The 18280-nt window shown below is 38.6% G+C and overlaps 2 protein-coding genes and 1 long non-coding RNA gene across 5 annotated transcripts in view; 2 read left to right on the plus strand and 1 right to left on the minus strand.

Moving 5' to 3' along the window:
• espn (espin) overlaps positions 1-18280 on the plus strand; it is a 53764-nt gene that overhangs the window by 29878 nt on the left and 5606 nt on the right. The window contains exons 9-13 of one of the 3 annotated variants that reach the window (XM_088082335.1): positions 17-254; positions 1418-1471; positions 5909-6051; positions 7633-8007; positions 17910-17988. In XM_088082335.1, coding sequence (XP_087938461.1) covers positions 17-254; positions 1418-1471; positions 5909-6051; positions 7633-8007; positions 17910-17988 — 889 coding nt within the window. Of the gene's footprint in view, positions 1-16; positions 255-1417; positions 1472-5908; positions 6052-7632; positions 8008-17909; positions 17994-18280 lie in introns of those variants that run through there. The other 2 variants (XM_088082337.1, XM_088082336.1) reach the window with 2 other exon arrangements.
• LOC148188751 (uncharacterized) lies at positions 5964-17927 on the minus strand. Its single transcript, XR_015777538.1, has 4 exons — positions 17755-17927; positions 16549-16683; positions 6237-6369; positions 5964-6096 (listed from the first exon to the last, which is right to left on the minus strand). It is a non-coding gene; the product is annotated as an uncharacterized LOC148188751 (long non-coding RNA).
• On the plus strand, positions 9354-14567 carry LOC148188752 (espin-like protein). Its single transcript, XM_088082338.1, has one exon. It carries the CDS (start codon positions 10169-10171, stop codon positions 12281-12283), a length of 2115 nt encoding a protein of 704 aa, XP_087938464.1. The 5' UTR covers positions 9354-10168; the 3' UTR covers positions 12284-14567.

Consider the following 18280-nt stretch of genomic DNA (forward strand, 5'->3'; position numbering starts at 1 on the left):
CCTCTTCTGCAACCAGGGCTCCGTGTTATTGGAGGAGCCTACCGACAGCCCCGCCCATAGCTCTGAGAATGGCACCACAGAGGAATCGGTGGCACCTCCACCACCACCTCCTCCTCCGCCTCCACTTCCCCCAAGCAACCCAACGCCAACACCCCCTCCGCCTCCTCCACTTCCCCCGGAGACGCCAACCACCCAGAATCACTCTGCCAGTAGCACCTACACCAACCAGCGACGCCCATCTTCCTCATCAGGAAGTGAGTGCCTCTTCATTTTTCCCGCCCTCTTTCTCCATCCTTTCTTCTTTTTGTTTCCTTTCAATTCCTACTTTTTCTGGCACTTAAATCTGTTAAAAGTTCTTAAAAAAGGAAATACATTTATGTACATTTTTTCTGGTAAAATGTTTATACACTTTTGTACAATTATTCCTAGAAAGCAGAGCCCCTGGTATTATTGGGCACAATGTAATCTCACTGGGTAAAGATGTATTAAGTCTGACCTGAGCATCCTAAATAACAGATTATAAATTAATGATGTAGGGCTACCGTTACCCTGAGAACTGGTTTAGTGTTCATCCATTTCCTTAAGTGCCCCGAGCTGCCCTGGATGCATCTGCCTGACTGTGTACACGTTGTTCTAGTCGCAGGGAAATTTCAATTGATCAGTCCATGGTTCTAATAAGTCTTGAAAGTGCATGCACATTTTAGGATTGTAAAGGATAAGTCCTCATTAAGTTAAGGTGTGGCCAGTGCAATGTTTTTCTCTAAAATACACAAATAAAGTGCTATTTCACTCATGCTTTTAAAATTGAAAGGATGTGCCTAAAGAAATGTTGAAGAAAATGTAACTTACTATCAGCATTTCTCGCATGCTTCACAAAGATTTGACTGATTAATAATCAACCACAACATAAATAATGAATACAAATAACACACTTCAAAGGAAATGAAGCACAGCACACTATTAATGAAATCTATAATCTCGCTTGGCTTTAAAACACTAAAATTTTGAACCTCAAAGAGGAAAACATCCTAGATTAATAATTATGAGTCAGAAAATTGTAAAAAGGGTGAGAATCCAAGATGGCTGAACATACAAACAGGTGTTTAGACGTCAAACAGCAGTAACTTGAGGAGTAATGAGACAAAACATAAGAGATTATTATACTAATATTATATATTACACTTATATTATATATTAAAATATTATACTAATGCTGTTCATTTTTGGTAGTGGCTGACCAACACTGTTCTTCAGCTAATGCTGCAATTTTCTCCCCTTTAACCCCTTAATGCACATTTCTGTTTAAATGTTCCTTCTTTCATCTGCTCCATCTCCTCCTGTTTCCTCTCTGTTTTGATGTGTTTTGTTTTCCCTGTTTTTGCCTGCCATGGCCTGTACTCACTGCTACTCTGTCAAGGCGGGGATTTATCTGCCTCTCAGGCAGAGGGAGGGGGACAAAGACTGATGAAGAGTAAGTACAGACTGTGAACTAGTCTTTCAAATACATCAGTTTACATATTGTACAAATATTGTATCTGGAGGTTACAATATGCCTTCAAACCTTCTTCTCATCCTTCTGAATTATAACTTTGAGTTTATATATTTAGCCACACTCTGTTGCTGATTTAAATGAGAACAGTGATTTAACCGGTGTATCTAGTAGTTATCCAAGTAGTTCTTCTAAACAATCAGTGTCCAATAAAATATAAAATTAGATTTTTCAATTCCAATTGATCATCATAAATAAAAGGGGTGATATAAACAGGCTGATACCCAGCATGGTCAAACAAAAGAGCAACAGCTGTAACACCAGCTGTATCACCCTATATGTGTCAACAAGTGAACTCAAACCTGTTTTTCTCACATCAAAAAATGACTGTCTTGTCTGTCTTTTCCAGCAGACCATCAGCAAATGTTTTAGGTAATTAATGCAAAGTAAGCAATAATTAAGCTATTTATTTTCTCCATTCAACAATTTTATTCTCATTTCAATATAGTGAAGAGAAATCAATATTTTTTTACATATAGGTTTGAGAATATACTTAAAAATCAACTTCATTAAAAAACTATTAATTACACCAAATGTTTTCCCTTTAACATCATTTTATAACTAAAGTCACTAAAGTTTACGTCAAGAATCAATTACAGTAAAATCTGGTTTTATGTTTGTGCCATGGCTGACAAGCAGCTCATAGAGCAATATAAAGAGCAGTTTGTTTTACACACCAATAACAAACAGCAACATCAATTAAGCTGTAAACAATTAATTGTTCCATTTAGGCACCTTTTTTTGGTACAAACTATGCATTTTATCTTTTACGCATTGTCCATCAAATATCTAATGGTCTCCTCTATTTATGCGCCACCTGTTACCTAATGGTAGGATACCAACAAAATACTTTAGCTAAAGAGCAGTGTGTGCTCACTAATGGCATGATTTGTGCTTCAGCATTAAACAGGTAATAAACGGGCAGTTAGGTGGTCATAAAATGAAAAGCCACCAGCACATCTGAGAGCCCAGGATGAATTTACAGCACATTGTGATGACTGCAACAAACCAGGTGGCTGATTGAAAGTGCTGCTGCAACAATATAGATGGTTGTATTGTTTTCTATTGATCAAGAGGAGGAAGAGGATGATACTTTTTATACTGTGCAGAGCACATCTTTATCCAAAGTGCTAAAGAGCAGTGTGCACTCAGTAATGGCATGATTTGTGCTTCAGCATTAACTATGTAATAAACAGGCAGTTAGGTAGTCATAAAATTAAAAGCCACCAACACATCTGAGAGCTCAAAATTAATTTACAGCTCATTGTGACAACAGCAACAAACCAGGTGGCTGATTTAAAGTGCTGTGGCAACAGTGTAAATGGTGAGAAGTCCCCTATTGTTTTCTATAGATTAACAGGATGCAGAGGATCTCATTATTTTTATACTACAGGACACACATCTCTATCAGGAGTGCTTGACGGCAGCACAGCCGTTAACAGATGCAGCAACTTGACTTATATTTAAAACCCTGAGCAGGAAACCTTTTGTGTTTTAAATGTCCATCATGAGAGGCTATTTGTCAAATGTTCTCCGCCTGTCACAGCTCCACCCTCCTTTACACACACTCTCGCAGACCTGGCGAGTCCACACCCCTGAGCCTAAACACACACTCAACCTTTAACTCAAAAACACACATTTCTATGGTATATTCAAAGAGATTTAAGTACACCAACTTCAGTCCAGCGTGAATGTTTTTAAGCTTTAAAACACACCTGATAGTGGATAATCACGTGTTTCTGGAGCTCTGCAATGACAGTTTGTCAGGGAAAAATGGATGAAGGTAGGCTGCATTTATTGCCAAAATTAGAAATTGTATGTTTCTTTGACTGATTTACATTTTAAGGTAAGAAAATTTCTAGAAGAGTTTTGGTCGAACTAATTGCACTTGACAATGGAGATCTATATAACAAAGTAATGTTAGTGGGTTTTTTGCCTGAGACAAATTTCCAATGATGCAATAAAATTGTGAGAGTCTCACCTCAGTTGATGCACACTCCAATGATCTCGATGAATTACTGTATGTTAGTAATAAAACTGCATCCAAGCTGTCTGTAGTCAGTCCTTTTCTCATATTAACGTTCTGACAATATCAAACATAATGTTTAGCATCAGCTCATGCAAACACTAAAGTTCAATGATGTGTGATATTGTCAATCTATAGGGTTAACTCTCTTTAGCACAAAACAAGAAGCAGCAAACCAGGTAGAAAGTAAACATGGACGGAGGCCAATGAATGTGAACAAGAGTCTGTGTTTAATTCGGTTAGTAGCAAGTTGATGTGACAAAATCCAAATGTAACGTTTGTCTCTTGATGGATTGCACTGATGCTGTATTGACCATTATCAACATGTGACACATTCATCTTGTGTTTCTAGATTTCTGACATTCTGCAGACACATTAAGGAATAGTTAATGTGTCATATTTCTTAGTTTGTTGCAATATTTTCCAGTAGGAGCAGGATAGGAAATAATCTTAAAAAGGAATCTAGATGTAATCTTGCAAATAGATATCCTGCAAGATCCCCAGTCTTTGCTTATAGTGTGTGACTAAAAATTCACATTGCCTTTAGATCTGAGAGTGTCAGACTTTAGTCTTTTAAAAGCATTTTCAAAGTCTTCTGTGTGGTCGGCATAACCTTAAAGAGCTGTCATGTGTTGCTGTAAAAGTGTGTCAGGGTTCAGTAGCTTTTTCCTATAATTCACAAACTTATACAGGCCCGGTTTGAGTGTGCACATTGTATAAGCCTCTGGGGGTGTCGGCCTCTTTCTTTCTTTCTTTCCTTCTTTCTCTGTAATCCAGCAAATATGAAGTGAGACTTGATTGTACTGTGAATTGTGTGCCAGGTTTGCTGCAGTAAGGATTGGGTTGTTAGGGTGGACTAACAAGCTGGGGATTGAAGGGTGCGTGCGTGTGCATGTGTGTTCCTAACTGCATCCGTCCACTTGTGCGTGTGCATGCGTGCTAATTCCTGGCCGGCTTGCCAATAGCTCGCTGTCACTTCCAGTTACTGGTGATTCCTTTAGATTTCCCCCAACTGTGATGATGGGTCTTTAATAGAAAGCTGCTCTCTCCTCCCCAAGAGAGAGAGGCAGAGAGAGGGAGAGCGAGGGAGAGTGAGGCGGGGTGGCAGGCTAGCGAGGCTTTGTGTCCAGCTAGACCATTGTGGTCGCCTCAACAGGGAACGTTTTTACAGGAGGACTTTTATTTTTTATTCCCCAAGTAGAAAATGAGTGATCAATGAGGGACTGAGGATATTTAATTCACTGGAGGTTTACAATCACTAAAACAGGTGAGGTAGCCACTGGCCCTTGATGTGTTTGGGTCAATATATGTTAATTGTAAATGTTTAAAAATATTTATGTGTAGCTGCTATTAATAGTTAGTTGTGCATTACATTATCACATTTAATCAGTTTAAAAAGTGTGCGTCATAGATAAAATGAAAGTTACTTTGTTATTGATACATACTTTGGTATGTTCCTATTTACACTGGACCATGCTATTTGAATATATTTGTTTTTGGTTATTCGTAGGTTAATGTTGCATTTCTGAAATGGTAACATTTTGAAAAAACATTCATATACAAATCAGCACATTAAGCATAAAAAAAATGTGGCCTTACATATAAGCTACTTTGAGTTTGTGTGATTGTGATTGATTTTCTTTAATTTCGTCCGCCCTTAAAAAAAGGAAAACGAAGTTCCATTGTAATCGCATTACCAAAAGAGGTTGTATTTGAAGTCTGTTTGAATTTGTAGCATTGTTCACTATAAGCAGATTAGGGTCCATGGAGGCTGAATGTATACAATTTACCACAAACCTACTTTGTAAAAGTTGAAAGTTCAGCAGTAGCTTAGCTTTGTATATGTCAGGTGACACTCTGAAAGAGATTGTGTGGCTCTTCTCTTTTGGTTCTTTTGGCTGTAGTGAATTAATTTTGACTTGCTCCTCCCAATGTAATCCTGTTTCACTGCAACTGCTGATTGATGCAACAGTTGCATGAAGTGCTAAAGTCTCATTTTATTTCATGCATCTTCATGTCTTAAGCAAACTTTGAACCCTAAGAGTTATGAAGGCAAATGCCAATCAAAGTGAACAAACCTATAAAGAATTGGATCAAGCTTGTCCATGAGAAACAGTGGCTCAATACATCAGAGTGACCTCCTATCACTGTAAAACACGCCCCAGGTTAGCATTGTTACCTGCCTGATCGGATGAAATATTTAACACTGAAATGCCACCCAACCCTTCTCTCTCTCCCTCCTGTTCAGTGTATCTTTCTCACTCTCTCTTTCCCTCTATTCTGTCTTTCTTTCTACCCGGTTTCACTTTTCTTCTCCATCCTTTTGTCCACAGGTACAAAATCTTTCAACATGATGTCCCCCACTGGTGACAACTCAGAGCTGCTGGCAGAGATCAAAGCAGGGAAGAGCCTCAAGCCAACACCTCACAGTAAAGGCTACACCACTGTCTTTTCCAACAGCGGACCCACAGGCAACGTAGGTCCACAGACTTCCACCACTACTGCATTTATGTAACAGTCACTGAAAAATACGGAAATGCTAATGTTAGAGTGTTTGCAATCACTTGTGGATTTGATGTCTCTCAAAAATAATTTCCCTTAATCATCACTTAGGACCCACTAGAAGTATGACACACTGTATTTATCTGCAGAGACTCTGACCTAAAATATCTTATATCCTCCTTATTCTGCTGTGTTTGGGACATTCCCGGACACAGCACGCAGGTGAGGTTGGGAGATCATTAAACAGGTAGCGACCAGGTGCCAAACCATAAGCAGATCCAAGAGGAGGCTACTAAAATCACAGAAAAAACAAACAAACAAAAATATTGCAACGCAAAACACCAAGCAACAAAATAAAACTAGGGTAGGTACATTTAAATCAAGTACCAGAAAATGCAAAGTCACATATGAATCTGTAAAAAAGACAGAAATTAAGCTAAATTATCCCAGATCTCTCAAAGGTTTGACTGGGTGAGCAGCGACATGCCTATGAGGCTTCTCCACATTATTGTCAGTGGACCCCTCTGTAATGCTTCTTTCATGATCACACATCAATGCAACTTCGTAAATCAGAATTAAATTTAATGCAAACAAGAAAAAATAATTCTGTGATGATTCATGGTTAACTCTTCAGAATCATTAGTTGTCGAGTTTTCTTAAGTTCAGAAACTGTCCACAACTGTGTAAGTGAGGGGAAACCATAGCTCTCTGAACTGGAGATATAGTCTTAACCAGGGTAACAGTAGTACTGTACTTAGCTCTACTTAGAAACCGTATTTCAATCCCAGTTTCTTATGCAAATATACAGTAGCTTTATAAAGAACAGCACATCCTGAAATACTTTGATTTGTTTTTTATCGATGTACAATAGCAAACTCTATTTGTCACATTCGTCCCTCAAGACTTATAAGGAACTGACAATCCATGACCTACATGAATTAAAATACATGACAATGTCATCCTTCATACTGAATGTGTGAGATCAACATGGTCATACACTGTATGAGTTATGCTGTGTTTACATGGAATCAGTTAAGCGGTAGACGGACATCTCCTTCTGAACAACACGAAAAAAAACAAACAGTCCGATGAAACATGCATGATGATTTGTTGCGAAGGTGTATTTTTTTAAAAGAATGGAGTAAAATATATCAATAAAATGATTTCACATCTATTTCATATTTTCACAATATTTATGTAATTATTTTAAATATGCCACATCACCCATGTTTCTCCTTGAGTGAGGGAGCTACGTGAAAAGTTGAAGTTGTTATCTTGAGATGGTAATGTTGTCTACTGTTACTGTTGCCATTATTTTCTGTTGGCCTCACCTAATTTTACCTTCTAGCTTTCACTAGATTGATATCGACCAAGAATATGTCAGAATATATGACAAATAATGCCTAATACTGCCCTCTAGCTGTGTGTTTCTAAGAATCCAATTTACTGGTTATTGGTTACTGAAAAAGTAACTGATGTAAAAAAAAAATCCAGTGGTTATCAGATTGTCACACCCCATGTTCTCCGGCCCATTGATGTCTTTATTTTTATCCAGGAAAACACTGCATCTCCACCAGAGACCCGCACATCTAGCCCACCAGCCAAGCCGTCATCCCCACCACCATCCAATACATCTGTCATCTCGCCACCCACCACCCCTAGTCCCAGCCCCAGCCCCACTGGCTCTGGATCTGCCAGGACCATGTCGACCTCTGCGAGCTATGAGAAACTGTCATCTAACTCTGTGATCAATGGAAATAGTGGGGGAACAGGAGGAGCAGAGTCAGGGCGGAAGATGAGCCTCGCAGATGTGGAGGCGCTAGTGCCCACTCATGACGAACAGGGAAAAGCGATCCCTGAATGGAAGAGGCAGGTGATGGTGCGAAAGCTTCAGGTTAAGATGCAAGAAGAGGAAGAGCACAAGCGCAAGGTAGGCACTGATGTTGCAAGAAAGTTGTAGAAGTTTTCTAATTTCTTAGCTATCCCATTTGTGGTCTGGTAATTTTAAAATGCTCTGTAAACTTGATTATATACGGATCCAGTCTGGAATAACTTACATCACAAAGGGGATAGCTAGTGCTTGGATTTGAGTGTGGATTTTTGTGGTTTTGAACAATGACGTTGTATGAATGTATATATAGTATTCATGCATGACACAAGTTGTTTCTTTCTTTTTTGACTTTTCAATCAAACAATGAGGGAGAAACATCTAAGTGGAGTTGAGACTACAAGTTTATTTAGCATCTTATGCTTTCTTGATAGCTGATGGAGAGTGTTACTGTGTTATAAAGTGAGCCGCAGCAGGGGCCTGGATTGCTTTTGAGCATTTTGCAATTTAATTTCCCTCATCTGCCATTTACATAGCTTCAGACCAAATAGCAAGGCCAAAGTTGTTTAACAAGGGTTTCAGTCAACACAAAGAACTTGTTTCACAAACGAACTTGTTTCTAACGTTGACTATTTGGCTTTAAAATCAATGACATCTGCCACTCCATCTAACAGTCACCACAGTGTGTGGTAATATTATGTGTATTTAGACAAGGTATTAATAAGTAATTCATAATGTAGCATCTGAACACTTGTTAGTCATGTGTAATACAAGAAGGACTATGTGATATGTGATTTGATTGATTAAATTTGACTGATTAATAATTGATTGTTATCAAGGATTGCAATCTTATACTTTAAATGATCCAGCTGATAGAGTAGTGTCTCCAATGTCCTTTGGAGATGGTAACATGTAGTCTTTTCTTTATTTGTTGGGATGCAGTAGCATCATTAGACTATATAATTGTCTGTCAGGCCTATAAGTAGTCAACTAATCATAAAGTATTTTAGTGATTTATCTTCCCCTGTAAATAACATACTGAAGTATAGCTCATAAAACAGCACTGGACCCAACTAGCTCTAACTGTAGACATCCATGTGTTAATTTATTTTAAATAATTTCCTTGTTTCTTTATTCATCTTGATGCATGTGTCTTTTTTCATATTAACAATCTTTATTAATAGCAAAAGACTCTTTGTGGTGCAGTGCACTTGGCTATGATGCTCATCACAACATTAACACACTTGACTACAGGGTTCTCAGTGTGGGCTGGTGTTTGATGATGAAGTTTTGTGGCTCCAAGTTGTTACATGCTGATTCAGTGGTGTGATGCCGAGCCCATTCACACTACAAGTCAACCAATAATAATAACGAAAAGAAACAACAACTAAATACTGGGGTTTTTTTTGGGGGGGTGTTTTAAGGGAGCAATGGAAGATAAAGAGTAACTCCATACAAAGTCCCTTAATCACAAATACTTTTGTTGCCTTTTGCTGCACCTCTAACCACACCCAGTGTGGTTTCCTACCACTGTTGGGTGTGGACCTAAGTGTGTCTGTCTGTTGTACTGGTGTCAGGGCCCAACAGTGAAGTGACACTGCAATATAGTGTTACATCATATTTAGGTTTCAGACAGATGAAAAATTCAATCTCCCCTCGGGGACAATAAAGTCTAAGTCTAACTGCAGTGGTGGTAAAAGCAAAATACTCTGTTTGTGTAATTACTCTTTAAACTAACAAAGACCATAAAAAACCTGAATTATAAAAATGATGGAGAAAAACTGTTAAAGAAGGATTGAGCAAATACAGATGTAAAAGATCTGAAATGTCAAGTGCTTAAAAAATACAAATGTAGACATATTGTAAACACATTACACTTACCAGCATTCTATGTTAATATATACATACACTGTGTATTAATATTAGTATAGTTAATATATAGTTTGTCAATTGATTCAAAAAGGACAAAGCTTTCTCTGTTCTCTTTGACTCAAAATTGAAAGTGGAAAGTTTTTGCTCGTTATGTGGCAGTGCCATTGCACCACTAAATCCATGTAAATCCTGTGTGTCAAGATGGATTTGCACTGAAGCGTGTGTTTACACCAGGAACTTCGAGCTGAAGGAATCCCCCTCCTTCCCCTTTTTCTTGTCTTTTGGTCTCCTTTGGCCTCTGCTTTAGTTTGCGGCAAGCGGACACTACCAGCCTCAGGAATGGCACTACTCCCACATCCATAATGCCATTTTGGGCCCATTTGGGGAACTGATGACAGAGGGTGACCTCAACCGCATTGAGAAGCAAATTGAGAACCTGCAGGTCATGCACAAAGTCTCAGAAGTCGAGAAAGAGCTGGAAGAACTGGAGCGGGAGCTTCACCAGCTTCTACCTGTTTCTGCTGCCCTCAATCAAGGGCACTTCTCAGTCAATCCAAAGCAGGTACATGGACAAGCTGAGGATCTTCCAGCCTGGTGCAGCAAGATTTCTACCTTGCTCAAGAGTATGGCCATTCTTCTTGCCACACTGGGGGGGAAGGAGATAGACATCTTGGATCTAATATGTCCTGGATATTCTCAAGAAGAGGCAAAGAATTGGACCACAGGTCAGTCTGAACCAGCAGGATCCGTTGGCACTGTCATTATTGGACGATCTCAGTCCTTCTCAACAAGAGAGGATGTGGAGAAGGAGATAAAGCAGTGTGGAGTTTCAGTAAAGAACCTTAAGGCCAATTATGAAATTCAGAATCCACAGTCTGCAGATAACAATGCAAACAGAGTGTACAAACGCAAGAGGTCACTTCCTGTGGTAAGTGAATCCAGTTATCGTCCAGAGACAATTCGTGAGGATGATGTCCCTTGTTTCTCTGTTGAGTCCCATATCAATGGAGATTTACCTTCAGTGGAGGAATCAGTTTTACCACTTGTTGATGAGCCTGTTATAACTGCATCTCACGCTCCTCAGACATATGCGACCTCTGAGGTAATGGCTCTAAATAACATTGAACAGTTTAACCAGGTTCTTTCTGCAGACCCCGTTTTAAATAATGATCAACTAACAAGAAGCTTAGAGGTGCAGACAGATCTAAGCTACGTCCAGGAGTGCATTGAAATGAGAAAAGAAAGAATTGTCTTCCTATTCCTAGAACATTGGCGGAAATACACTATCTCTGAATCTTATCGGACTAAACATACTGGCAGGAGAGGAAATCATTTAGATGTAGGCTGGGAGGACTACGACCAATTCAGTGCACAGATTGGGGGGGGGGTGCAGAGTGAAGACGACAAACTTTTCCTTTTCATGAAGTCAAAGCAGGTAGTAGGGAATCTGATTGGCCACTGGAGGACAATCATGAGTCAAGTGCCCACACGCCAGATCCGCAGGCTGAGTCGTGCCCAGATGATCTACTGGCCAGAGCACTTCTTGCCACACATCAACGGGTCTCCTGTGAGCTACGAAAGCCTTACCCTTGACCTTTTCATGCTTGGGTACTTCCAGTTGCTGGAAATGAACATGTCTCGCAGTGAGCGCAAATTCCGCCACCTCTTGTGCTATGAGATGTTTGATCGTCTTGGCACCCATAAATGGGAGGTCATAAGGCAGTTCCACAAGGAGGTCATGGAGGAAATTGAGAGGGGGAAGCGAGACTGGGCGGATGGTTTTGAAGACATAAAACTCAAATATTTCGGAGACTCAAATGATGGAGGCGGTGTGATGACGGCTTCGCTACGTTCCATGTCACCTGATATGTCCCTTATGACATTGCAGGAGTCACTCCCTCCCCCACCTCCTCATCCTCCACCTCCTCCACCACCTACCCATCCTGCACCCCCACCTCCAAATACACAGTCTGCTCCACTTGCACCATCACAACAACCTTCCCCACCAGCTCCACAATCAAATGTTTCCCCATCATCATCACCACCTGCTGCATCCCAGGATGTCATATTTGGCAATGGCCAGTGTGAGGAGCAGGAAACGCTGAAGAATTCATTTGAGGAAAATACTCAGGGGGCTGTAAAAAACAGTGAGCAGGGACCACCAAATCAGGCAGTGGTTTCTAATGGAAAAAGTTCAGAGCATGACTATTTGCAGATCTTGACAAACGAAACTGTGCAAAATACTGATGCAACAGCAAAAGCCGAGAAACTGCAGGACACAACAAAAAACTCAGGACCAGATCCATTGAAAGATGTTACACCTGTTACTGTTAAAATCATAGAGGAACCTCATATTGATAAACCTCCACCCAGGGATGAACACAAAGAAGACTCGATTAAAGTGATATATGAGCTAAAGGAGTTTAGTAATGAGGAGATCATCAGATACATTGACCGAAGCTTTGCTTTTTGGAAAGAGAAGGAAGCTGAGCTTTTTGATATCTAATAACTACATGGACTAAAGGTCCACTAAAAGCCCAGTTCACCTGTACAACCAAAGAGAAAATCCATAAAGAGAAGCATAAGGGAAACTAATTTGCAAAGTAGAGTATGCTGAGAAAGGAAACGAATCTGCTGTGTTAGCTGTTAGGCCATGTCACATAAGGGACTTAACTGTAGCAAAGCAAAGAGCATACACTTAGCTGTAATGACTTTACTCTTTGTATATGCCGAATTGGATGAAAAGAGAGCTTGTGATGTCAGAAGACACAAATTTGGTACAACCATTTAATTTTGAATTGTGTTGAACCAAGAGCCTTTTTTAATCTAGTATGATTGATTGCCATGGTACACTAATTCTAGAAAAAATCCGTTTTTAAAGGAAAAGATTTGCCATAAAGTCACATAGTGTGTTTGTTTAGGTCATCTTTGTAATGAAGCACATGACTGGTAAAACGCTGCACACTTATAATAATACTACTTCAGGATTCACTTAAAATTCCAAACTGTGGTTAGACAGTTATCAGAAATAAATTACTGAAAGTTTAATAAAACTTAACCATTCCTTCTTGATACTGTGTGAAAAAATATTATATTGACTGATATTTGTTTGAAATCAAAAGCAATGAAAATGGGTCTTTAGTAAGTATGCAAGAGTTTTACGTTACTGTGGCTCACAAGTGGCTCCTGGGCCAACGGGTGCAAAGCGGTTCACAGCACAGTGCAATTGTCACTGCTAGTTTTAAACAGAGGCATTTGTCATTTTCATTGCAAGCGCACACATTTCATGAGTAGCACTTTAGCCCATCTCTGTGCTCATGGGCATGTAGGTCTTAAAATGAGGTGTGGTCCGGTACACTGATGGCAGATTTCTATTTTAAGAATGCAGAAAGCAGTTGCACCATTGACCAACAAAACCTGGTCTCAAGTCAAGTATTATCCTGCAGGGTGCATTATTCAGATAAGATGTGCTTACATAGGCTTGTTCACAACACACGTACACTCTGCTTGTTACACCCATAGGGACGTGAAATAATACATCTTTGATGAGAAAAAAAATTGCGTTTTCTAAAATGTGAACATAGAGATCAGAGCAGAGCTGCTGTCCGACTCATCATTAGGAGAGATAGTATTTGCATTTACCCACGAAGAGCAACCTAACATCATTGATTATTTCAGAAGATATAACTACAGTTTTTATTTTTGCTACTTAAATGTCCCACAATATTTGCTGCAGTCACATCACTGCTCTCACTGCATTACTCTCATCAGAAAACCACTTGCTTCTCAAAATTGCTGTATCTGCCATGAAAACAGCAGTGTGCCAGGTGCAGCCACGACCTGGCTTTTAAAGGGAATTGGAGATGACACTCTGATTTATTGAATTCATGTTACACCCAAACCTATGACTAATTAAGGGATGAAGAACAAGTCTTTTGCCCAGTGGGCCTTACTTTGTGCCCAAATTATGCACTGTGTAACTAGAAAAAGTAGAGTTGGACATGCCCTAAATGCACTTGCGCCATGCACTTCAGACCATGCGCTATAGATTGTTTGAGCAGAGCCCCTCATCTCTAAGCCTATGACCTCATGATTTTGTTTATACAATGTGTGCCTTTCAGTATAGATTACAAAGATTAACAGGTATGGTAAATGCACAGCCTGGAGAAACAGATCAGAGTTTCTTCATTAACGATTCAGAAGTAAAAGAATTTACATTTTTGTTAGCAAATGAAAGCATTCACTTGACAAGGATTTAATCACCTGAATGGAAAATCACATTGAGGATTGTTCCATGAAGTTTGTTCATCTTTTTGTTACTCTATTTATATCTGAGTGTTTTTGAACAATTTGATCAAACTTATCATCATTTAAATTTGTGTTGCTTTACTATTTGGTTCCTATATTGCTGTTGGAAATAAAGTTTGTCGACATTTTTGTGATTACAAGATTTTAGTTGTCTTTTCTAAAACACTCCACTTAAAATGATGTGGTTACTCAGCTTACTCACATGACCAACAGAATATTTCAATTATCTGACTGCAAATCAGGCCATATTAATACATGTTAAGTAATCATACGGATAAACGTACCAATGAAAGAGCCATTGTCTAACACCAAGCTCTCAGGTGTGTCATCCTCTGCTGCAACACTTGTAGCAGTGAAGAACCACACTATTCTCATAGCGTCTCTTCTGCAGCGTCAAGATTACCTTCAAATAACCCTCTTAGCACCACCCGCTGTCATGCTATCCATGGCTTAGAGGAGCCATAAGGAGGTTACAGTGAATCTTGATCAACTCACAGCCCAAAAGGGAAGGCATTAAGCTGGTAAACTTAAAGGCATGTGTATATATATATATATATATATATATATATATATATATATATATATATATATATATATATATATATATATATATATATATATATATATATATATATATATATATATATATATATATATATTGTATTTACAGTATTTGTTTCAGATTAATTGAATGTAAATAGCATAATAATGAGTGTGTGGTAATGTTTTTAATATGAAAGTATTAAAGTGAAGGTCATATACAAAGCTATAATAAATTTCACTTTGAATTTGCCATGCTTGCACTCTGCAGGGTTAAATATTTGTATTTACAACACTGCTTGTACATGTAAAGTCAATAATAATGCAGACAAGTGAGATTGTAAATGAAAAAGACAGCTAAATTTTTTTAACAACAAACAAATTGCCACCAACTACCAGCACATGATTTCTCTAATATCATAATAATAAAGCATCTGCTCTACCTGTGTGTGGATGTTAAGGTAAGCTTGCCTTTTACTAATATTATCCAGACAAATGTGAGAGCAGATACATATGAATTCTTACCCAAAGAAACCTAACAATTTACAGTTGTATCCAAAACGATATACAGGCATAATCACAAGCCATTCAAGTTTAACCTGAATTACTTTGAATTGGGATACCTCCTGTTAACAATTAATATTGCATGTATTACTGACTGTAACTGATGCTTTCCAAGCTAATAGAAAGTATTACTGTATTGCAAAGTATTCACGCTTACTCTGTCCTATCGATTAAAGGGAAAAAATTAATTAATTAAATTGGGGACCACGTTTAATAACAGCAAAAGTGTAACAAAAAAAACATCCGTTTACAAACACCCACACAACTCATGCAGTATAATTCAAGTCTCCTTTATACAGTTTTATGCTCAGTACTTCCCATTTTTGTTAAAACAATACTGTTTAAAACACTTCCACATCAAGTCTCGTGCACTGACAAATAGCTCGCCTGGGCAAGTGCAAGCGTTTGAACTTTGCTCAATGCAACGAATGAGCAGAGTTCAAACGCATGCGCTTTCCCAGGCATAGTACTCACAATGAAGTTTTAAATAGTACCATTTTGATAAAAAGTATATGTATGTGACATATATGTATGGGAGGTACTGAGCATATGACTGGATAAATTCATCACTCCAATTCAGCAGTAACTATCTCTGTTTTTGGATTCTTTGTTCACCATAGAGGCATGCGGGACAAACTTATTCAATGTTACACAATGTGAAAAAATGATATAAAAATGATCATCTTTTGGTGGGTTAAATGGGCTATGAATAACAATAACATTGCTGAGCGAAGAGGTTAAAGATACCACTGATACACCACTAATGCAAGTAGGTCTGTATGGGTGCACTAACTCAACAATACAACACAGAATACTCAATACTACTTAATATAGTATGGCTGGCATTAAAAGGTGTCACCAGCTAATCAAACTCTCCATATTCTAAAAAACATAACATGGTGTAAAACCAGGTACAATTCATAGCTTTTTACAATACTATAACCTTTGGAAATCAAGTCGCTCTCAAAATAATTTTAGTTTACAATATCAGGGAGAAATTTATACCTTAGTCACCCGAAACATAAATATTGTTGCCAGTTACCAATCATGAGCAATGGGTACATGTGGACTGTTGCCTTAAGTGCCCATTGGTTTGGCTGTACACAGGAATAACAAGCAGTATTTGGGGGATTTAACCAAGCTAAATAAACCCTTTTCCAAAAGCGTGCCAAAATATAATTGCAACCACAAAACTTTAAACAGCCATTTTTAGACCAATTTTAAAGTATCAAAAACAGGCACATCTGTGACTTATGGATGAGCAGTAAATAGTCTTATTTCAGATTTTTGCTTTGATTTTTTTTTCTTGTGCTGTAATTCCCAGGGGAATCATTAAAAATTCAGTGTAGATAATCTTACCTGGAATAATGTTTGCCAGGGCAAGTGACACGCTTCAGTCAGAGGAATGCAAAAGAGTAATCTATCTTGTCAGGCGAAGATGAGAAATCCAAGATGGCTGCCTTTTTTCTCTCCTGTTCTGGCTCCGATTACAGCCTGAAAGAGAGAAAAGGATCCAGTTACCGTTTGTGTGTGCTGTCTGTGAGAACGTCCTGAAAAATAGTGTCCTGTCCATTTAAAAGGGTTTATTTTATTTTAAAAGAAACAGGAGAAGAGTACATATTGTGTGTGTGTGTGTGTGTGTGTGTGTGTGTGTGCTCTATTTGCTGTTGTAAGTACATGCAGTTTACACAGTATACTCTGTATATACTCTTACACAGAGGCCATTTGTCAAAAATATGACATCTGAGAATGTGTATATTGGACTAATAGGTTGGACTAAAGTTACATTACAGTTTTTCTATGCAGGTGTGTTCTTGCTCTTTCTATAATGTAGAGGCTTTTATTTGAGACTGCAGGCCTGAAACTCATCAATACCAACTTTGATGTCAAAACCTTAAACTATTTTTTAAAGTATTACCGCCAACTAGAAACTCCATTTCAGTCTAGTTTCAGGCAGGTTTATAACTTTACAGAATAAGACCCTGGAAATGCAACAAAATTGATGTTAAGTTATTAAAAACTAAAACTTTTTCCTGATTTTTTAAAATTTTATTTTGTTTTATTCCGGCACACGACACGACAAATCTATTGCATTGTACTTCGATGGAACTGTTTTGTGATTTACATGCATATTGAATGCACTTCCATAGACATAAATTATTTCTGTACAGCTAACCAAATTGTTCTAATAATTTCAGCTGTATCACCCAGCCCTAGCTCACAGCATGAAGGGCCTGAATGTTTCCCCTTAAAAATGTACAGATGGCCCTGACAGACTGCTGGGACTGATGGTGACTGAACCTGCGATGGTGCAGGAAATTGATCATTTCTTGTCTTTCAACAGTGACAGAAGTTATCAGTGGTCCACACATGCTCATGATGGTTTGCTGCAGCAATAAAGACTGTGGTCGATGTGCTGTATTTCAGAAGTAGAGGAGGGTCACAGAGATAATGTATTTGAGGCTGATGCTGGTGAGCATAGTAAGTTCCTTAAATGATAAAAGAACCTTAGTAGGTTTTTCATCTCGCCACGTACGCACAAATCTTCTTTGAAAGACAACTTACATTTTCCTTGCTATCTGTCTTTGAGGGTGATTTATTCATCAGGGAATGAGGTCATGCATAGCAGTACAGTAGGCTGTTGTTACAGTAATAGTCCCTCACTGACTGGTATGGGCCCCTGTCTCAATGTCTCCCCCGACCCCTCTGTCCCTCCGCAGGCTGATGAGGAGGCTGCACGCCTGGCATCGATGCCAGCCTGGAGAAGAGACATGATGAAGAAGAAAATGGATGAAGAGAGGTGAGTAACGAAGCTGTGTTGTTCTGTACGTCTGTTTATATATATTTTTTATTTTATCTCGTACCGTATTTATAATATCCTGCATCAGTAGGAGGTGATTGTGCTGATTGTGTTTGCGTATGTTAGCAGGTTTGCTTTTTTCTCTTCACCAAGATAACACTGATAATAAGGAGGGCAAGTTCAACCTTTTTTGAACTTTTTTTTTCAAATTTTAAAATATGTATTTTTGGGCCACTTTATTGGATAGACTGAGCCAAGTCAACCATACCAGTGAGGATTCTCTCTCGCCTG

This window comes from Plectropomus leopardus, chromosome 9 (assembly GCF_026936395.1).
Source record: "Plectropomus leopardus strain MGB_pleo_1.0 chromosome 9, ASM2693639v1, whole genome shotgun sequence".
Classification (NCBI taxonomy): Eukaryota; Metazoa; Chordata; class Actinopteri; order Perciformes; family Serranidae; genus Plectropomus; species Plectropomus leopardus.